A 22884-nucleotide genomic window follows, 5' to 3' on the forward strand; every position below is an offset into this window, starting at 1 on the left:
CTCCGAGGAATGTGGCCACATGCACAAGAGAGAGACTATAGATGACAGAAACCAACTTTAAAACAGACTTTGCTGCATTAATCATAGACTAACTGATCTATAAATGAACATGCATAAAACTGTGAAAGAAACAGTGTAAATGGTTTACTGTCTTGTGTACTATTAGGTATATATTATGGTATGTATCCTGGTATACAACCAACTAACGATCAATGTAACCTCACCTGTATCATGCCTCCTACCTAATTAATCCTCATTTAACCCTCTGAGACCTAAGGGTATTTTTACAATAAATTTTTCGTCTGGTGTTATTCACTAAAAAAGCTTGTAAAACATCAACACTTTTGTGCACAGACAATTGACACACATCTTTTTTTTCAGGACAAATTGAACTTTCAGCTTATTTGTGTTTCATTGATGTCACCTGAATGTAAAATAAGTTATGGGACCACAAAGACAAATGAAAAAATAAATCGGAAATTGAATCACTCAAATATTTATTGAAATCACACACAAATAAATAAAAGCTAAGCAATTTTCCTCTGGAAAACAGTTTGTTCAAGTCTTTGGAGTCCTGGAGCACAGGAATGAACATTATAACTTGAACAGAACAAAAAATATTTACATTTTTCCAAAGGAAGTCCAGGCGTTTTGGGCCTCATGAAAATCACTGATGCCAAGCCTCAAAACAGTTCCTATCAGGAATCACATAGAGGGCCACATCACAGGCTTTGCATTTCCAGGGGGTGGCCTGTTTCACCTGCCTTGTCTGTTTGCAGTTCACACATTGCCTTCTACCATAGGTGGCCTTCTTGCTTGCTTCAGTTTGTTCCGATGTTTGGACGGGTACATGGTTACTTTGTTGCTGGGTGGGAGGAACAGCAACTGTAACACCACAGAGTTGGGCTGTCAGCTTCTCCAGAAAAGCCCTGTGGGTCATGGGCTGTTGCTGCTTCTCTGCACAAACTTCCTTGTGAAGTAAAAAACTGCAGCAGCCGTCCATGACCTATTCCTGGCAGCTGCTGCGATGCTGCAGCAGAAGTGGAAGGGCCCTCCTCAGTGGAAGAATGGGAGCTTTCCTGTCTGGCTTGGGTGGGTGGGCTGGTGTCTTCATCATTATCACAACTGTAAAACAAATAAATAAAGCAAAATATTAGATCATACAAATTAGATCAATTACTGTTTTTGTATTTGATTTTTCACATAAGATTACAATGGCTGAGATTGCTACTGTACCCCCAACCCACCACAGCTATAATATGACCATTCTCTTTCCAGCCAAAAGGTGTGACCAACCCCCCACTATTCTCTCCACAGGTAAAAGGTGTGACCAACCCCCCACTACAACATCCTTTGTTTGTATCTCTAGGTAAACTCAGACAAACAATGGCTGAGAGACAAAGTGTAATCCACAACTCTGTAACAAACATAAACAAATGAAATACTACTTTTACAGAACTTATTTTTACATATTTAGAAAATTTATATTTTATCATATTAGTTTCTTCTTTTTTTATACTTTTTACAGTAAATAAACTCAGACATACAATGGTTGAGAGACAAAGTGTAATCTACAACTCTTACTACTCTGTAACACACACAGAAAAACGAAATACTACTTTTACATAACTTATTTTTCCATATTTAGAAAATGTATATTTTATCATATTAGTTTTTGTTTATTTTTATACTTTTACAGTAAATAAATAAATGTAACTTACTCTTCAGCAGGGTCTAGACGATTCTGGTAATCAAGTTCCTCATCAGTCAAAAAGCTCTCTTCTCCAGAAAATCCATCATCCTCCATGGCATCAAAAAAGGCCAGTGCTTGATTTACATCCATGTTTCTCAATCTCTGAGGATCCATTATTCTCCGTGTTTCTCTGTGTATTATTCAAAACTCGCGTCTCTCTGTGCGTCTCTCTCTCTCTCTCCTCGAAACCACTGTGCCGTGCGTCTCTCTCTTTCCAAAATATCACCCTTGGTTCATGCGTAATGACGCACACCAACGTGGACGACGGATCAGCCTGTCATTGGTCAACAACCTCACGCAAAGCATCGCGAGATGTCCAAAATGGCAGCTTGCATCAAGCTAGCAGCAAATATGACGGAAAATTTATAAATTATGGACTTCAGAGATCAAAACTGGGATATACACATATGGATTTATTACTGAAACACTCTGAAAGGACGCACAAGTTCCAGGCTGGATAGAAAACCTTCTGAAAAGGCTAGAAAGACACCAAATACACCCCCGTGACGGCTAGCGTTTTAGCTTTCTGCTGCAAAAAACGGTAAGGAAATCGATCAATTTTTCATCAAATAATATCAATATTTATCGGAGGAGTCGTGTGGCGTCGTCGACGATGCCGTCGGTTTCAGCATCACCTTCTTCTAGAAAGCAGTGTGGATGTGTAATAGCTATCTGAGCATTAATGAAGATATAACCACGCTAGGGACAAAGACCTGTAAATCAACTAAGAGCCACTTTCCCTCTCAGACATGTCACCTTTCTGATTGGTCGAGTTCAACCCTTAGGGGAGGATCTTTTCCAGGCTTTATTAGAGACAGTCCACATGTGTCCTGCCTCTCTTAGTTCTTTCATCCAGCCGCAACACTGTTTCTGGTGATACTGGGGAACCCCCTCCCCCTCCATGGGGGCCCCAGGGCCCAGCAGGCCTCAATCCAACCAGATATGGGCTTAGGCAGGAGAGAGAAGACTCTCTCACAAAGAACTAAGGACAATCTCAGGAGTTTTGGAACAAAGACTCCAACCAACAACGACTCCAATCACCCACTCTTCCGACTTCCTCACTTCTCCTTTGTGCTCGGCGTGGCCTCAACAGGGCCCCAGGTCCTGACCAAACCAGCCATGCATTCCTGGAGAAAGAACTCTCAACCAACTTCCACTTGACACTGCCGGAACCATCAACGACTTCAATTTTCAACAACTTCAAGAACTGTTCCCACTACAAATGCAAGTATTCAATTCAATGAGTTATGAAAATGAAATTCTGATGGTTCTTCTCATAGTCCCTTTTCCCGGTTTTCAATTTAATCCTATCACTAACCTATTTCTGTATTTCTGTATATATGTGTGTTTAGTTTATTTATGTTTATGATTTAGTTAATAAAACTTATGCACTTTATGTATTTGGTTCTGATTTGCTTGCAATACGAAGTCCCTTTACGGTTTTGTTCTTGCTACATACTCAAAACGCTGTACATGCTAAGAAATAATTTTTCTTCTGTGGGCAGGGAAGATACACTTTTCTTAGAATAAATTAATAATCAAAAGAGTTCGTTGGACGAACTGATTAATTGATTGTAATATTAATTTAGCCATGTCAAGTTAATCCAATTAACTGACCCAAATATTCATAATTAATCATAACAAGTTATTATTGATTATTAATATTTCATATAGCTAGGTTCCTTACACTCGCTTATTGGTCAATAAAATATCTAGAACATAATTAAACAGCTTCAGATGTATATTTAATTTCATTGGCATATAAATAATATTACATAAACATTCTCTTTATATTATTAATAAATACAAGGAACAATTATCAGAGGCATGTTTTAAAATAACTGTTGGCTACTTTAAAAAAAGGGAAAATATTGAACAAATATATGACACTATAGTTTGCCTCTCAATTTTACTAGTTGAAAAGTGACAAATTAATCTAAATTATTTATCTTTCAAGTCTGCTTCAGTGACTGGCTCAAACAAAGAGAACCTGAAAAAGGAGAGAAGGAGAAGAGGGAGAAGCAAGTGCATATCCCAAAAAATACAGGACATCATAAAAAAATAAAAGAAAAATGAAAATGTATGTCTATAATTCTGTAATTGTTATCACAGCAAAATCCCCAGTGTTAAAATAACACTGAGAGTGTGAATTATATAAAATCTGAACAGAGTGTTAAATGAACACTGAAGCAGTGTTAAAGTTAATGAGATTAAGTGAATAATTGAATGATGATTGAGCATTATTGAAGACACCTGATGTTAACAAACAGAATCACTGAAGGAGAAAACCATAATTTAAGTCACCATTGTGGTGATCAGTGTTTGTTTTAGTTGGGCTCTTGCCCATTACATCATTAACTTTAGATTTTGTTTGGCTACTGTACATGAGTTATAACAGCCAGATGAACAAATAGAAAAGGTTGTCTGATGGTGTTGGTTAAGTTTTAACAATAATTATTTCACAATAATTTGACCAGAATCACTGAACTCATAAGCCCCTTTCACACAGCGCGTTGATCCTGGGAAATTGCCAGAACGCCTTCTGTGTGAACGCAAACACGAGCCGGGACTGATACCGGGTTGGGGACCTAGTAACATTGCCATTGCCGTGTTCAGTCTCGGAACGCGCGCTGTGTGAACAAAAGCCGTAATCATTGCCGAGCCGTAATAATGACGCTGAAGATTTAAATCAGACTAAGTGATGTTTTTGAAAAAGCAGAAAGTTATCTGTGATAGGGTTAGTGTAGGGGGGTATATGATACACAGTTTGTACAGTATAAAAATCATTGTCTATGGAAAGTCCCCATAAAACATGAAAAAATAACATTGCTTGGTCTGTTGAAAATGAGAGGCCTGTTTGATCAAGTTGAAACCTTGTCATCCCAGTCTCATCAGCTGGACTGAAAGAAGTTTCAGTGCACTTAGGACGCTGAAAACATGTCTCAGAGTAATGGTCACAAGAGACACTTGACAGTATTGTTGTGTGTCGTGTCCAACAGGACATGTCAATAACCAAACAGTTGATGGTAGCCATTGACTTCCATAGTGTACCAAGGTAACTTCTTCAAGCAAGGGAGATCAAAAACTGACTACAATGTACTCACAAAAAAAAGAAGAAGAACTCATCTCAGAAAAACGATTTATTGACAAGTAAACCAATACAACAATAATATATATATATATACCGTAATCAAAGAAAATATATTGTAGAACAAGAATTCCTTCCCTCCCCAATGATGTTAATAACCAGCCAACCCTCTATAAACCCCAATACAATCCCAACTTTGTCACACAGAACAATTCAAAATAATGCAATGAATAGATCACACAAATAACCCCAAAATCATATTACATAAAAGTATAACAAACTCAAATATACTCCAAACCAAAAAGGAATTCCACTGCAAACTTAAGTCTCATGCAAATCAAGTTCATGTGTTCTAAAGCATCAATATAACAGAGGGTACAAAAGTTGGCTGGCAACACGAGGCTGGGAAGTGATATATACACAAAAAAGTAAAAGAAAAAAAAAGAAAAAGAAAACTCCCCGCTAGCCAGTCTGATTCACAGCATCCATAACTCCTTGCGCTGGAGGCATACAGCACACACCTGCAGGTACTGGCTAGCTGGGGAATCAAACAAAAGAAAATACAAGAGGAACAGCGATCAACTAAACCTAATACAAAAAACAAAAACACAATTAACAATACACAAAAATAACCACAAAACATATTTTGTTTACTTTAATCTCATTAGAAAAATAAAATCAAGACACTTACAAGCACTGTATAAAAACCTACATTACCTGCGACACTACCACAAACCCTGGACTAACTTCCAAGATAGGAACGGGCGTGACCAAATGACCTACAAATACACAATGTTTGTAAAACTAGTTAATAAAACAAGGCTTCAAAAATAGGAAACAAAACAATCACTATTTATTTAGCCTACCTGCTCATCAGACCAATCATGCACAAACCAACATGGACATGTCACCGGACAGCACGATGTTTGTGTCTGCATTTAAAACATCTAATTTAGTGAAAAAAAAGCTTTGTAAAGCTTTGTTTGAAACAAAAGTCAATATTCGCTTGGCCTACCTGCTCAACCAGACCGGGTCTGTGCACCAACACACAAAGAAGTAGTGATGTGTCCTCCCGTATCGAGGCTTCGAAGCGTGTGTCGAGTAATTCGGGATGATTTCTGTGAAGCGCGTATCTAGGCTTGTGTCGGTGACGTATGTGGTGACGTTTGAAGCCTCGCGAGCCGCCTGTACCACGTGACTGCTTCAGGAAGTGGTTCGCGGTTTGGCGGTCTATTTGAAATATAAGGGCCAGCAAAATGCAATGGATTCCCCCTCACATTTTGTGGACTTGGGACTTTGCGAGTTTGTTAGCGATCTATTCAAGCTTCTTTTTTTTGCGATGGAACCATGCAATGTCATTATAATCACACTACACGTTTTACATTTATTGTCCACTTGATGGCACAATAGAGCAAATGAAGCACCATGAAGCTTCGGCACATGAGTGAACCAATTGGAGGGAACGCTTCAATGCTTTAAGAAGCTTCATCTCGCCATCACTACAAAGAAGTGCTACCAACCAGCACAACTCCACACAAAAGATTGGACCTCCTTCCTAGGCCTCCCTACAGGTGCCTGCTTAAAAACCCTAACTGGCCACACCCTCTACTAATTGCCACCTCACCGGCTACAATAGTATTTTTTTTCCCTAAATGATAATGATGCTTCATCTCAAATTTAAGACATTCTCTTTCCAGATACTCAAACAGGTTGGTTTCAATCTCAAATCTGCAGTCACTTTGTCCAGCTCTACAGAAATGAATGATATTTTTGAAGAATGTCATATTTAGTGTCCTAATTAAAGTGGATTTATTTTACATGGAGCGGGTCGGCTCGAATGAAATTCGGACAATAATGCCCATAGAGCCAGAGAATATATACTGTATGTAGATAGAACAGGTATAGTCTAGTTTAATTACGGTTATAACTTATTTTTTCATCTTGCTTTTATCAACTATTACTTAGTACAAGCCTGTTGTAGCAGGCCGCGTCCGAATGTTGGGCAAAAATATACTGATGAGTTTTATGAAGTTTATTGTACATTACACAAAAGATGAAGCGTCAGTTTTACTCCAGAAAATCACTGTAAGAGCTGAATAAACACAGTATAAGAAGTGCGCATTAAAGTCTTATCCATAAACTCTCTCCCTCTCCCTTTCATTAACATCAACATACACAGCAAAGTACAAAAAACATTCGTTACAACTAACAGTAAATAAATATATACACACCTTTTCAGGGAGGTGCCTAATAGACCCTTTTACAGCCCACGTGATCAAATAGTTGCGCGCGCATTTTGGCAACGGAAGTGGTGTTGTTTCCCACTGGCTCTAAGTGTTAGCAACTATTTTTTACAGTCTATGGTTAGCAACTCCGAAAGTTTATCAAAACCCAGCATCAAAATGTCTGGGTGTTGCGTTTACGGTTGCACTAATCGATATTCCACCGAGGGGCTTAAGTTTTATAGGATTCCGACAGGATCACGGCCGTTTCAGAAGAACCGGCGGCGCCTGTGGCTGCAGGCGATTAAACGTGTTGATTGGAGCGAGGACATAATAAAAAATGCTCGCGTCTGCAGCGCCCACTTTATATCAGGTAAGTTTATCTATGTACTCTTGAGTTTAATGGAAAGCATGGTTTACATTATTGATTGTCTGTAGCCTACGGTGTAGTTTATCAATGCAGCAGAAGTTTGATGACCACATGCAGCTAGTTTCATAAGCTGGTGTTGGATTTGGCTAGTAAACAAACTGTGTGTGTGTTATTTGCAGATTAAGCATTATTGGACTCTAGTAATCCTCGTTTACATTAGTGATTGTCTGTATGATGTAGAATAATATTCAAATGCAGGTAAAGTTTGATAAACTGGCGGTAGATTTGGCTAGTAAAAAAACGTGTGTGTGTTTTATTTGAAGGTGAGGCGTCATTGGACTCTAGTAGTCCTGATTTTGTGCCTTCTGTGTTTGTGTACACAAAACCGAGCCAGAACCCCGGAGCAAAGTTGGAGAGGTAAGAACATTTAATTTCCCCCTCTGTTCTATTTAGTGTGTTTTTCTCTCTTGCATAACTGTACATTTCTGCTGTTATTTTGTAGGTACCATAGGAAAAGGAGGAGAGATGATAGACCTATAACGGCAGCAAATATATGTGTTCCTTCTAAAACTCTGAAACAAGAATGCAGCATGGATCATTGTCCAGGTATGAATATATTTAATCTTAACTGATTGATTGTCAGGGTGTGTGTGTGCTCCTGCCAGGCATACTGCTCTAATTGCATATCTGTATACGAGTATCAAGTTGAGGAGACATCAAGTTGGCGCTGATATAGCAGCCTCGGTAACACCTTATTACCAAAGCAAATTCCTTGTATGTGCACAACACTACTTGGCAATAAAATTGATTCTGATCTGAGTACACAGGCCCCTGGATGAGTCAAATGCAGACAAAAAATCTCGCCCTGTGATCAATAAAGTATCTTCTCTTTTATCATGGAAAAGTTTTGAAAAATCATTGCTAAAATGTGTGAGAACCCCCAATTGTGAAATTATCTGCATTGGTTGCAGCACATGCTAATTTTTTAACTTTTCTTTATTAAAGCTGAAGATGACATCCCAGTTACAAAGAGGGAATATGATGACCTGAACCGGAGACACAGTCAGCTTCAGGAGGACTATGTACACCTGGGTCAGATGTTTGAGGCACTACAAGCAGAAAATGTAAAGCTGAAAGAGGAGCTGCAGAAATCTACATTTTCCTACACAACTGTTAAGTGCAACATTGGACAATTGTTTTTTCTCACCGGACTGACCTCCGTGCTCTTTGAGTGGCTAGTTACAAAAATAACAGGCAGCTTAGAAAGAATTATCCAAAAACTTACACTAGAAGACCACCTGTTGGTTATATTGATGAAATTAAGGTTGGGTCTATGTAATACTGACTTGGCATATAGATTTAAAGTATCAAAAACCACGATTTCAAATATTTTGCGTAGCTGGGGTCCCTGGTATGGCCTTGGTCCTTAAGCCACTCATTAAATGGCCAAGTAAGGGTGCAATACTTAAAAATACGCCAAAAACATCCAAGCGGAACTTTAAAAACTGCCGGTGCATAATAGACTGCACAGAAATTTTCATAGCTAGACCCAGTAATCTGACTGCCAGGGCCCAGACATGGTCAAATTATAAACACAACAACACAATTAAATATTTAATCCCCATTACTCCAGCTGGTGTGATTTCATTTCTATCTCCTGGGTGGGGTGGACGGGTTTTAGACAAGCAGATCACAAAAGAGTCAGGTTTCTTAGAACTTTTGGAGCCTAGGGATGAGGTTTTAGCCGACAGGGGATTTCTCATCAGAGACGAGCTTGCAGCTTATGGTGCAACCCTTCGTATCCCTCATTTCACAAAAGGAAAAAAGCAGCTTTCTGTACAGGAAGTTGACACATCTAGACAACTTTCTCGTGTGAGAATCCATGTGGAGCGAGTTATTGGTCGGTGGAAAAACTTTAAGATTTTGCAAACAGTTATTCCAGTGTCGCAGGTTAACATGCTAGACGATGTTGTGACTGTATGTGGTGCCCTCACAAACCTCTGTAAGAGTGTTGTTTCCAAATGAGTAACACATTAACATGTATTAGTTTTTAACGTGATTTACATTTGTAAAACCTATTTACTGTACATGAAACATAATGCATTATAATAAACCTCCCAACAATTCACAGTGCTTTTCAATTTAATTTTTAATAGTTATTAGTAGTTTAATTGCAATGTATGCAAGCAACATAGTTACTATTAAAGTACTATAGCATTACAAAATAAAACTTTAAACAGAAGCGTGTCAAAACACAGCAATCAATAACAACATAAAATGTAAGGAAAAGGATAAATGTGAAGAATAAGAATAAATGTAGGAAAGAATGATGGAAAAGAATGAATGTAGGGAAAAAATTAAGGAAAACAATAAATGTAGGTCTGGGTAGATTCTGTAGGTCTCAGAAGATTTCACTACTAAGCCACATGAGCTGACGCTGAAATCTGGATGGCTTTGGGACATATATGCAGTGTAGGCTTGTCTTTCCGTTTCCTCCATGTTCTTACCCCAGAGCACAGATGGGACATTTAATTCTGTTCTTTTATACTGCATTATATCGTTTAGGTATGTTTTGCTGATCTTGTCAGTTGTGGTCGATTGGTGTAATTTAGTGCTTGTGATTCGACCAGCCCTATAGGTGTACCAGTCCTTTGACTTTGACTGTTGCCGTGTCACAATTTCCAGTTCCCTATCGGTCAGTCACTACAACGTAGGTCATGACTGACCAATAGGAATCTCGCTAGAGAGGCCAATCTACTTCGAGTGAAACTAAAACAAGCCAATACACATTGGCGTGCAATCATTTGTATCAGCTGCGCGCCCTCGTTAGCGCGGGTATAAACGAGCAGCTGGTGCGATTGCACACTAGCTTTTTGATTCGGAGCCAAACACTTCGATGTCTCTGCTTTCAGTTGAAACCAACTACTATGAGCCTTTCTGGACCTCTCCTTCCCGGTGCGGGCGTGACAGCACGGCAGCGCGAGCAGTTTCTCTTTCTCTCTCTTTCTTTTTTTTTTATTTTAAAAACGGAGCAAAGAAAAAGAGCTGTTTTAACAGCTGGTGAGGTGCGCTTCAGAGCGCTTAAAAGCTGTTATAACAGCTGGTAAGGTGCGCCTGGCAAGCGCTCAAAAGCTGTTGTAACAGCTGGTAAGACCTCCAGCGAGAGAGATCCAGCGCACAGACGGGTGCACATTCCCGTCTGTGATCGCTGTGGCTGTTCCCCTGCGTGCTTCAGCACCAGTGAGAGTAGTCCCTAAAAGAGCTCACACAGATAGTTCGCGTCTTTTTCAAGATGACGTTCTATCTGTGTGTTTCTGGATGCGGTCGTTACCTGGGGTCGCGGGATGGTCACGATCGCTGCCTCGTGTGTCTGGGCCTCGAACACGCACAGGCAGCGTTCGTGGATGAGTCATGTACCCATTGTGGGAAGATGACCATCTCGGAGCTGAGGTCGAGACTCACGTTCCTGCAAAGGGGCGGAGTCCCCGTGCCTGCACCTCGTTCCAACCCCCCTTCGCGGGTTGCTTCGGGCAGTGACACGGGTGACCTGAGGATTACAGTGAGCGCGCTTCCTTCGGGGAACCAACCCCCTAGGAACCCTCACTCCTCTCATGCTCCGCAACCAGTTGAGCTGCCAACGGAACGTTCTGGACCGTCCTCGAGATGTGTACCGGTCGTTTCGTTCGGCGCTCCCTGCGACGACCAGATGTCGATCGCTGCATCGGAGGGTGGGTCAGACCTCTCTGCGGACGACGGCTCGGAGCCGCTGCCTCCTTCAGGTGTGTCAGCGGTGCCCGAGTCGGACCCGGAGATGATGGCCATGCTTTCCCGGGCCGCCAACAGGATCGGGCTCGTGTGGAACCCTCCACCGTGTCCCGAGCCCTCGAGGTTGGACGATTGGTATCTCGGGGTGGCGCGCGCTGGTTCTCAGCAACCCACCCCAGTGCCTTTCTTCCCGGAAGTGCATGAGGAGCTCACAGGGACGTGGACGGCACCTTTTACTGCCCGAAACCGTCTCGGTGGCTCCTCCTCCCTCACCACCCTTGATGGCGGGGCAGCTAAGGGATACGCGCGTATCCCGCCAGTGGAACGGGCCGTTGCTATGCAACTGTGCCCTAACTCCACTTGGCGTGGAGAACCGTGTCTTCCTTCCCGGGCCTGTAAGTACTCGTCGGACCTGACCGGCAAGGCTTACAAGGCCTGTGGGGAAGCTGCCTCTGCCATGCACGCTATGGCGTTGTTGCAGGTTCATCAGGCCAAGGCACTGAAGGACCTGCACGAGGGTGGTCATGATCCACAAGTTCTCCAAGAACTTCGTGCCGCAACTGACCTCGCGCTCCGTGCGACGAAGGTCACTGCGCGGTCAGTGGGTCGTGCGATGTCCACACTAGTGGTCCAGGAACGCCACCTCTGGCTGTGTCTGGCTGACATGCGGGAGACCGACAAGATCAGGTTCCTTAACTCCCCCATGTCCCAGACCGGCCTCTTCGGCGACGCGGTCGAGAACTTCGCCCAGCAGTTCTCGGCTGTACAGAAGCAGACTGAGGCCATTAAACATATCCTGCCGCGGCGGTCAGCTGCTGCCTCCACCCCACCACCCGCGGCTCCTCGGTCTGCTCGTCGCCGTGGGCGTCCGCCTGCGTCTGCCCCTGCTCCCGCGCCGCAGCAGCAGCCTCCATCCAAGCGGCACCGTGGAGCCAGTCGCAGGCAGGGCGCCCCGCCCGTCCAGGCCCCCGCCAAGAGGGGCGGCAAAGCCAAGGGTAAGCGGCCCTAGGACGGGCGACCCAGAGGTGGAAGGGACTGCTCTCCAGGAGACGATGACTGCATCGCTCCCTCCCCCGGAAGAGGGCCGGGTGGAAAATCCTTTGTTCCGTTTTGTTTGTGTTCCGCCGCTGGCCTTAAAACCAGCGGTACCCAAATTTTCAATAAAAGAGCAGTTTCTATCATCTCTGGGTCCGAAGAGGGCCCGGAGAGTAGTGGGGGGTCAGAATCCTCACCACTCTCATCCGCCTCTTCTATCGCCAGCCGGCAGCTGCGTACGGTCCGAGAACGCCATCGAGCCGCCTCCCGCACCTCCTGCCCCGTGGAACCAGGTAAGTGCTGCACAGCACACTCAGACCCCGCTACGGGCCGCCTCCCAGAGAGAGCCTCCCGAGCTGCGTCCCTGTGTTCCACCTCGCTGCCCCACTCCGGGTACGCCTTCGGTCCCTTTGGTCCCGGATCTGCGAGTTTTGAATCGGAGCCTCCACAAGCTACCGTTCAAAATGCTCACGCAGAGACGCATTTTCGAACCTACGTCTCCGTTCCCTCCCTCAGGGAACGAGGGTTACCATATGTAACCGAGACGTTTCTCACATTGATGAGGTTGTAGTGTAGTTTTAAGTCTGTGAAATGTAGCCTCACATTTCACCCGCATTTCCTGTGGTGAGAGTTCCCGGAGTGTTACATCAAATAATGCAGTCACTGGCTCAGGTAAGTCAGGATGCTCCTCTGAATCAGTGTCAGATGATGCGGTGTCTGTGTCACTATTTTCCAGGCTTGTCAGCACTGCAGCACAGGGGTCCACAATCTGCAGTTCCCGGATGTCATCATCTGTCAACACTGATAATAGAGCAACAAAAAGACACAGTTACTGTGCAGCATAATGTTCACATCAGAGCTTTAAACACACAGGTGTACAATATACAACAAATCAATGTAATTTCTAAAAAAAAATAAGTTACCTGAAGACAAACGCAGACCTATTCAAACTAACAAATTATAGTGATAAAAGTTAAACTGTGTCTGTAGGCATTTTCATCTCTGGATCACCAAGTTACACCTTTCTCATGCTACATTATGGTGTCAAAACATGATGGCAATAGGAAGCTTATCTACGCTGTCAACTATTACATGCCTCTGGGTGTGATACTATTTTTCCTAGCAGATGTTAAAGGTGCTTGGAGCTGCCTGTCTAGCCTCTTTGGTTTTTGGAAGCTGATTTCCCTCAATGGAGCTGGTCTGACTTCTTTCCTGCTGATGCCTTTCCACATGCACACTCCAGATGTAACTGCTGCTTTCTCAGTCCTTCCCATCCTAACATAGAGCTCAACTTTGAATAATATTGCAGCTGCATGACTGCAGCATGACCCAAGCCTGAAATTTCACAAAAACATAATAAACTTACTGGCTGATCAATAATGTTATGAACAGGGTTTGAAAGTAACATTTGCTTTCAGCCAAATTTCGTCTCTATGAAGTAAGTAAACAGTCCCTACTTCATTGTACCCAAGAAAGGGGGTGGGTTACGACCGATCTTGGATCTGCGAGTTTTGAATCGGAGCCTCCACAAGCTACCGTTCAAAATGCTCACGCAGAGACGCATTTTCGAATGCATCCGTCCCCAAGATTGGTTTGCAGCGATCGACCTGAAGGACGCGTACTTTCATGTCTCGATTCTTCCTCGACACAGGCCATTTCTGCGCTTTGCGTTCGAGGGTCGAGCATATCAGTACAAAGTCCTACCCTTCGGGCTGTCCCTGTCCCCCCGTGTCTTCACGAAAGTCACGGAGGGGGCCCTTGTTCCCATGAGAGAACAGGGCGTTCGCATCCTCAACTATCTCGACGACTGGCTCATACTAGCACACTCTCGAGATCAGCTATGCGAACACAGGGACCTAGTGCTCAGGCACCTCAGCCAGTTGGGTCTTCAGGTCAACTGGGAAAAGAGCAAACTCTCCCCTGTGCAGAGGATCTCTTTTCTCGGTATGGAGTTGGATTCGGTCGCCCAGACAGCGCGCCTCACAGAGCAGCGTGCTCAGTCGGTGCTGAACTGCTTGAACACGTTCAAGGGCAGGACAGCGGTCCCACTGAAACTCTTTCAGAGGCTCCTGGGGCATATGGCAGCAGCATCAGCGGTAACCCCGCTCGGCCTGCTACATATGAGACCGCTTCAGCACTGGCTTCACGGCCGAGTCCCGAGATGGGCGTGGCATCATGGCACTCACCGGGTGGCAATCACACCGGCGTGCCGCCAGACCTTCAGCCCGTGGTCAGACCCCTCGTTCCTGCGGGCAGGAGTCCCCTTGGAACAGGTGTCCAGGCATGCTGTGGTATTCACAGATGCCTCTGCCACCGGCTGGGGTGCCACGTACAACGGGCATGCAGTGTCAGGGGTGTGGACGGACCCTCAACTGCATTGGCACATCAACTGCCTCGAGTTGCTAGCAGTACATCTCGCCCTGACCCGCTTGAAAAGACGGCTACAGGGCAGGGACGTGCTGGTCCGTACGGACAACACTGCGACCGTTGCGTACATCAACCGACAAGGTGGTCTACGCTCCCGTCGCATGTCGCAACTCGCCCGCCATCTCCTCCTCTGGAGTCAGAAGCATCTGAGGTCGCTTCGAGCCATGTATGTCCCCGGCTTGCTCAACCGTGTGGCCGACGAGCTATCACGAGCTGTGCTCCCGGGAGAATGGCGACTCCACCCCCAGGCGGTTCAGCTGATCTGGAGAGAGTTCGGGGAGGCTCAGGTAGACCTGTTTGCCTCCTCAGAGACCTCCCACTGCCAGCTGTTTTACTCCCTGACCGAGGGAACACTCGGCACGGACGCACTGGCACACAGCTGGCCCCGGGGCCTTCGCAAATATGCGTTTCCCCCAGTGAGCCTACTTGCGCAGACACTGTGCAAAGTCAGGGAGGACGAGGAGCAGGTCCTTCTGGTGGCTCCCTATTGGCCCACCCGGACAGCCTATGGCACCCGCGTCCAGACCTCTGGAAACTCCATGTCTGGTCCCTGGACGGGATGCGGAGGGTTTAGGTGACTTACCCCCTGAGGTACTTAACACCATCACTTCAGCACGGGCGCCGTCCACGAGACGTGTTTACGCCCTGAAGTGGAACCTGTTCGTCGAGTGGTGTTCTTCTCGCCGAGAAGACCCCCGAAGATGTCCGATAGGGTCTGTGCTTTCCTTCTTGCAGCAGGGGTTGGAGCGTAGACTGTCTCCCTCCACCCTCAAAGTACATGCTGCCGCTATTTCAGCTTATCACGACCACATAGATGGCAAAGCAGTGGGAAAGCACGACCTGGTCGTCAGGTTTCTTAGGGGGGCGAGACGATTAAATCCTCCTCGACCCCCCTCCATACCCTCTTGGGATCTTTCCCTGGTGCTTCGAGCACTTCAGGATGTTCCCTTTGAGCCTCTGCAGTCAGTAGACTTAAAGCTTCTTTCCATGAAGACTTTGCTGCTGGTTGCACTGGCCTCTGTCAAGAGGGTAGGAGACCTGCACGCTTTTTCGGTCGACGAATCGTGCCTAGAGTTCGGGCCGGGTGACAGCCACGTGGTACTAAGACCCCGGCCTGGCTATGTGCCCAAGGTTCCTACCACTCCCTTCAAAGACCAGGTAGTGAACCTGCAAGCGCTGCCTTTGGAGGAGGCAGACCCAGCCCTGGCTTTGCTCTGTCCCGTTCGCGCTCTGCGTATGTACGTGGACAGAACTCAAAGCGTCAGGACCTCAGACCAGCTCTTTGTCTGTTACGGAGGCCAGCAGAAGGGAAAGGCTGTCTCCAAGCAGAGGATGGCCCACTGGATAGTGGATGCCATCGCCTTGGCTTACCAAGCACAAGGCGTGCCCTGCCCGCTCAGGTTGCATGCACACTCCACGAGAGGCGTTGCATCCTCCTGGGCGCTGGCACGTGGCTCCTCGCTAACAGATATCTGTAGAGCTGCGGGCTGGGCGACACCTAACACGTTCGCTAGATACTATAGCCTACGTGTAGAGCCGGTGTCCTCCCGTGTTCTCACCCTAGACGGGTAGAAGCACTGAGAGGTCTGGCTCTGTCGGCTTGCTGCACCCTACTGTGCACCCTACTGTGCACCCTTATTGCTCCAGAGTAAAACCTGTTGAGTCCTCCAAAACCCCTCGGCCCGGACTTGGCGGAGCGTCCGGCGCCAGGCCCTTATCCGCTGAATCCTTGAGAACCGGATCTGGGCTGGGTTCCATTTGTGTGACCCTACGGGGATCCCATATGTGTATATTCCACGGCTGCTCCTATCGGAAGCCCGTGTCTTTCCCTTGGGCTAAGTCACCCTTTATTTCATATGCAGTACAGCCTTCGGCTAGTCCATATGCATTTCCACATAACTCTTTGAAGAAGTGGCTTCCGCAGCGTTCCTTCCTAAACAGAAAGGGCACGCTTTCCCAGTGTTATCCAATATCTCACTGTATGGGTTATTACGGAACAACAGTGTCAGACTCACTCTGTGTAAGCCTCCGCCTATCGTCCTTCCAGGCAAGAAGGTGTAGAGGCTTGCACGGGGGCGCTGGATGGGGTGCAGCGGCTGTGGCGCTTTGGTAGGGATTCCTATTGGTCAGTCATGACCTACGTTGTAGTGACTGACCGATAGGGAACGTCTCGGTTACATATGGTAACCCTCGTTCCCTGAGGGAGGGAACGGAGACGTAGGTCCCGTCGCCACATCCGCTGCCGCCCGCCGGGGCGGCCAGCTTTCTCAGGCTTGGCTCCTCAGCAAAAAACTAGTGTGCAATCGCACCAGCTGCTCGTTTATACCCGCGCTAACGAGGGCGCGCAGCTGATACAAATGATTGCACGCCAATGTGTATTGGCTTGTTTTAGTTTCACTCGAAGTAGATTGGCCTCTCTAGCGAGATTCCTATTGGTCAGTCATGACCTACGTCTCCGTTCCCTCCCTCAGGGAACGAGGGTTACCATATGTAACCGAGACGTTTCTCACATTGATGAGGTTGTAGTGTAGTTTTAAGTCTGTGAAATGTAGCCTCACATTTCACCCGCATTTCCTGTGGTGAGAGTTCCCGGAGTGTTACATCAAATAATGCAGTCACTGGCTCAGGTAAGTCAGGATGCTCCTCTGAATCAGTGTCAGATGATGCGGTGTCTGTGTCACTATTTTCCAGGCTTGTCAGCACTGCAGCACAGGGGTCCACAATCTGCAGTTCCCGGATGTCATCATCTGTCAACACTGATAATAGAGCAACAAAAAGACACAGTTACTGTGCAGCATAATGTTCACATCAGAGCTTTAAACACACAGGTGTACAATATACAACAAATCAATGTAATTTCTAAAAAAAAATAAGTTACCTGAAGACAAACGCAGACCTATTCAAACTAACAAATTATAGTGATAAAAGTTAAACTGTGTCTGTAGGCATTTTCATCTCTGGATCACCAAGTTACACCTTTCTCATGCTACATTATGGTGTCAAAACACTATGGCAATAGGAAGCTTATCTAGGCTGTCAACTATTACATGCCTCTGGGTGTGATACTATTTTTCCTAGCAGATGTTAAAGGTGCTTGGAGCTGCCTGTCTAGCCTCTTTGGTTTTTGGAAGCTGATTTCCCTCAATGGAGCTGGTCTGACTTCTTTCCTGCTGATGCCTTTCCACATGCACACTCCAGATGTAACTGCTGCTTTCTCAGTCCTTCCCATCCTAACATAGAGCTCAACTTTGAATAATATTGCAGCTGCATGACTGCAGCATGACCCAAGCCTGAAATTTCACAAAAACATAATAAACTTACTGGCTGATCAATAATGTTATGAACAGGGTTTGAAAGTAACATTTGCTTTCAGCCAAATTTCGTCTCTATGAAGTAAGTAAACATCTGACTTACTATGCGTGTATACGACCTAAGCCTAAACAGGTTTTGAATGTAACTGAATGATATTGGCTGGCTGCTGACATTTTGAACACTGTTGGCACTGTGTATTTTGAAAAAAAAATTGTAGTTTCAAACCCTGGTTATGAGAACATATGAGAATATGTAAAGGAGAGTAGGTTAAGCCTAAGTTAAACCTGAAAGGACAGTAACACTGAAGCATAATTCATCTTGTATGTCAACTACAAGCCCACAACACCAAATAATAGCCTACTTACCCCGCCATACAGGTGCAGTTCGCCGTGAGGACGTAGTTCTCTCGTTGGTTGATTATAACCCAAGCCTCATACATCGTTGTCTTGTGTCCTTGTCTTTGACTAGGAAGAATTTCTGATTTCAACACACAAAACTCTGAGTCTATGTCATGGTATTTGACGTTCTGTACATGACCACAGACAACGTATTCATAAGCATCCAGTGATTTATATGCTCGTAATTTCTCTCGGGTGTACACGCTCGGTTTCTCAACTAAATACGTATATATGTCTGGCCACTGTATATTTGGCCATCTGCTAACGTCTTCTATCCACTCCACTATAGTACACGGATCTGGTAGCCGGATACCATTTGATAAAGTCAACTTTTTGAAATAACTTTCTCTGTCTGTGTTGCTTAATCCGCTCGCGTAGCTTGACACGCTGCTGATTCTCGCCATACTTCCGTTGCCAATATGCGCGCGCATACGTTGCTACGTCATCATTGTGTACAAACAGTAAAAGGGTCTATAAACTGGTAAACTGTATATCCGTAAAACAACTCGGAACTGTAATAAAGTGCACCGCTCTCAATTTCATAACTGCCATGACGTTAGGCCTATCGCTCCAGTAAATAAATAGAGCTATGTGGATTAATACGTCCAGCTACACAACACCGACAACGCTTGGGAGACATTCTTGTCAGTACAGCAATGGCGGATGTGTACAACTCTCAGCTCACTGTGAACTCGATCAGGGCGGTTCTATGTTAGAACGGCAGTGTCTGTCAACACTCGTGGGCGGGGCCTGTGGCTTAGTGACGTCACTAAAGCCGCATTCTGAAAACAGGTCATTGGGAGACACTGCTTATGATTTATGGGGATTTAAAAAAAAGGAGTGGGTGGATTTTTATCACTGCTGGGTGGTTGTGTACACACACTGCCATCACACATTTATGTCCAAACACCATGCAAAAGTGAATTTTCCATAATAGGTCCCCTTTAAAACAGCTGATGTAACTCCAATTGAAACCTGGTTCAGATCCCAACAACCTTAATAACATTTCGTCCCATTTCAAATCTTCCATTCATCTCCAAAATTCTTGAAAAAATAGTTGCTGCTCAACTCCATACTGATCTTTCCTATTGTAGGAGCCAAAAATGGTGTTTGTGCATTTTGATATTGTGTGTTGTTCCTTGTTTGTACAGTGGGTGTCACTCTAATATCACCTGGGGTCAAAGCTATAAAGGAAGGATCCAAACTGCCAACAGGGAGGGGTTTTGTCCCGGAAGGGCAACGGGTTTTTGACCGCTGTGGCGCATTGACGCTGAAAACGTATTGTTGACAATCTATTGTATGTATTATGGCTATGGTTTACCGTTAAAACTGGATAAATTGACTTTTACCTCTGCACGGTCAAACAAATAAACGGAATAATCAGTAACACAACAACGTCTGGAGACTCTTAAGAAAGATACAGTATTAGACTGAGCGGTTACACCTATAATTTATATAAATAATTCCAGTCTGGTTTCCGTCCTCTTCATAGCACAGAAACAGCACTCCTTAAAGCCTAACTAAACACTAAAACAACTTTTTTTAGTTAATGATCTGTAAGAATGGAGCTTCATTAATGCTATTCATTGATTCGAGTAAATTTTTTGACATTTGGGTTTAAAGTGTTTTAATTCTACAATATATGGTGTAAAAGCGTCTTGAGTGCTGCCCTCTTCAGGTTGAACGGTGCTACTGCAGTTGAATTTTCCTATCTGAAGTTGTGGTACCTTCTGACGTCAGAGGGTACAAGCTAACCACGCCCTTGCCTACAGAGAGATGCTTCTCAGGTGCACGGCCCCCCTCCGCTGGGCTCTGCCCACTTTTCCAGCATTTTTCAAATACAGTATTGCCAGTGGGTGGAGTCAGCCTCTGACCAGGGGTTTAGTTACCCTTTAAAATCACTAACATCCTTCTCCTAGCTGCTGACTCTGGTTTACTATCATTCTCCTTCTGCTTGATTTGAGCGCGGCCTTCGTTCTCCTAACCCACTTCTTAACTGGTTTTATTCATATCTCTTAGGCCGCACTCAGTTCAGTTAAAATCATTTACCTCCCATTCAGTCCCTGTCATCACAGGAGTGCAGGCTCTGTCCTGGGGCCTAATGAAATTAATTTATTAGCATTCACAGCTGCCATGTTTCATATCAAAATGCCTCTTCCAAAATCACTTGTGTTTTATCTAGAATTCAGTTTCAAACTTTGCTTGGTCAAATCTGAACTAGTAAATACGATATATAAAAAGCATGTGTGCCTTTATTCCCGGAAGTTGTGTAGATTAGATCTGTAGCTCAAGAAAGCACTGTGCCATTTTGTGTGTGATACACATCTGGGTTGCTCTACGCTGGGCTTAGCTACGCCCAGCCTTCTTTTAAATATCTACACCTGTTGCACGAGCCCGATCTCATGAAAGTGCGTATCTATACAACGAATGTTATTTCTCGTGCCATTTATACGCCAAAAATAGTTTTTGTGTGCATATGCTACGCAGTTTTTGCGTGCATATGATACACACTTTATGCCGTGTAATACGCACGCACTCCCCACCCTAATCCTACCCAATGAGTTTTCAGTGCGTAGCATATGCACGCTAAAACAATTTTTGCCGTATAATTGACACGAGAAATAACATTCGTGGTATAGATACGCACTTTCATGAGATTGTGTTGGTTGCACTGACTAAAACTATGACCAGGCACAACGACGCCCAGCGTAGACAATGCACATCCAAATAACTTCTACTGCAGTTATATTTAAGACTTAGCTATTGATAAACAACCCCAGGTGAAAAAGATGCAGTATTAAATGTATTAAAAATATAATTGAAATACAAATAGTATGTTTATAATACATTTATATTTCCAACATGCTTATTTAAATTGAATTACAAATACACTGAATTGCATTTTAATATATTTCTAAAAAGTATACTAGAAGTACATTGGTAATAAATATATGCTTAATTACATTTTTAAGAAATATGCTATAGACAAACATACTTTTAATATATTTCTAAAAAGTGTACTATAACTACATTGGTAATAAATATATACTTAAGTACATTTTTAAATAAATATGATAAAAACGAGCATATTTAAATTATATTTATAAATATTGTATTCAAAATACATTGTAATAAATATATGCTTAATTATACTTTTAAGAAATATGATTAAAAAAACAAGCATATACGTTTAGTTACATTTTTTTTGTGTATTTACAGAAAACATACTTGTGTTACTAAATTAAAGTATTTTTATGCTTACTTTGTGCGTATAGCAAAATGATTAATATTTTAGTTGGTTACACATACCTTATTTATAACCATGTGGCCTACTGCAATATATTTTTAATATTCATGTAATAGCTTGTGCTTCAACCTGATTTCTAAAATATTGTGAAAAACATGTTTTAACATTTTAATGTTTTATAAAACACAATAAATACAGTACATTACAGCTATCAAATGAATTCTTAAACTAATTGTATAAAAAAAATGTCAAAGCTTGAAATTCAAGTCCTAACATGAAGGAAATTAAACGTGTATTGAAAATAATTTTAATATATTTCTACAAAGGCTATAAGTAGCCTATACTTTAATTATAAATATATATCAGTTGAGCTTTTAAGAAATATACAAAAACTATCTTAAAACTATCCAAAAAAAGGATAACTATTTGCTATCATAAGCAATACAATTAACTAACTAATAAGTAATGAACTTCTTATCTGAGAGTATTAAAATAATGTAGGTTTTTTTCATTTTTTTTGTATTTTTAAACAATAAAACAGTTTTTAAGTACAATTAAAATGCATTTTATTGCACATTAAAAACATATATATCAAATAATGTGCATTCATTTGACCAATAGTCTATTTGCACAAAACAGTTCACTCCAAACAAGTAAACATATTTTTTCAAAATAAATGATATCCACTTAACATTATATCTTTCAGTACTAGTGTAGTAATGACAATAGGCAGTTCGAACGATCCACTTAAAACCTGAATGTGAATACCAGTACTTGCACACATCAATATAAAAGATCATTTACCGGTATACATAATAGACAAACAAAAAATCTTAAAGCTTAACTCTTACATTTTTAGTTACACCAAGCTTTACAGCCAAAAGGGGGTGAAAAATCAGTTTATAAAGCATTTTATGCAATTCACGGATTCAAGTATTTCATTGCAATACAAATGCAATGATTTCAGTCCCTTTCTATATTATTTGGCAGGGCTACGACATACATTTTCTCTTTCAACTCAATCATCACACATTTTCTTTTCAAAGACTGTGTAAGCACAGCATAAATAGTGTTTGACTCTTTTACCTCATGAATAAACTTGGAAGAAATTTTAAGGTCTGAGTCCCTACAAAGGTGTCTTGCTGTCCTGCAAAGCTCCTTAACCAAAACACAACTCATTTGTGTATTACAACCTTCAGGGTTAAATGCCACAATGCTCAGAATCTTGCATAATGTGCCATCAGCTAACTCTACTACACAGTTATTT

At 43.3% G+C, this 22884-nt stretch overlaps 2 protein-coding genes and 1 long non-coding RNA gene across 3 annotated transcripts in view; 1 reads left to right on the forward strand and 2 right to left on the reverse strand.

Moving 5' to 3' along the window:
• LOC143741621 (uncharacterized) overlaps window positions 1-22884 on the reverse strand; it is a 399552-nt gene that overhangs the window by 47420 nt on the left and 329248 nt on the right. The window lies entirely within an intron of this gene.
• LOC143741473 (uncharacterized) lies at window positions 4952-5777 on the reverse strand. The gene is made up of 3 exons (XR_013205064.1): window positions 5708-5777; window positions 5559-5587; window positions 4952-5429 (listed from the first exon to the last, which is right to left on the reverse strand). It is a non-coding gene; the product is annotated as an uncharacterized LOC143741473 (long non-coding RNA).
• Window positions 7210-9545, forward strand: LOC143741475 (uncharacterized). Its single transcript, XM_077233795.1, has 4 exons — window positions 7210-7436; window positions 7757-7850; window positions 7936-8039; window positions 8439-9545. The coding sequence occupies exons 1-4, from the start codon at window positions 7244-7246 to the stop codon at window positions 8861-8863; spliced, it is 816 nt and encodes a 271-aa protein (XP_077089910.1). The 5' UTR covers window positions 7210-7243; the 3' UTR covers window positions 8864-9545.

The sequence above is a fragment of the Siphateles boraxobius genome, unplaced genomic scaffold (assembly GCF_051911475.1).
Source record: "Siphateles boraxobius isolate OS27281-9 unplaced genomic scaffold, OSU_SipBor_1 19, whole genome shotgun sequence".
NCBI classification, from domain to species: Eukaryota; Metazoa; Chordata; class Actinopteri; order Cypriniformes; family Leuciscidae; genus Siphateles; species Siphateles boraxobius.

Coding starts and splice junctions, on each gene's coding strand:
- LOC143741475 (XM_077233795.1), top strand. CDS start 7,244: ATGTCTGGGTGTTGCGTTTACGGTTGCACTAATCGATATTCCACCGAG. Junction 7,437..7,756: donor CAGCGCCCACTTTATATCAG/GTAAGTTTATCT, acceptor TTTTATTTGAAG/GTGAGGCGTCATTGGACTCT. Junction 8,040..8,438: donor CAGCATGGATCATTGTCCAG/GTATGAATATAT, acceptor TCTTTATTAAAG/CTGAAGATGACATCCCAGTT.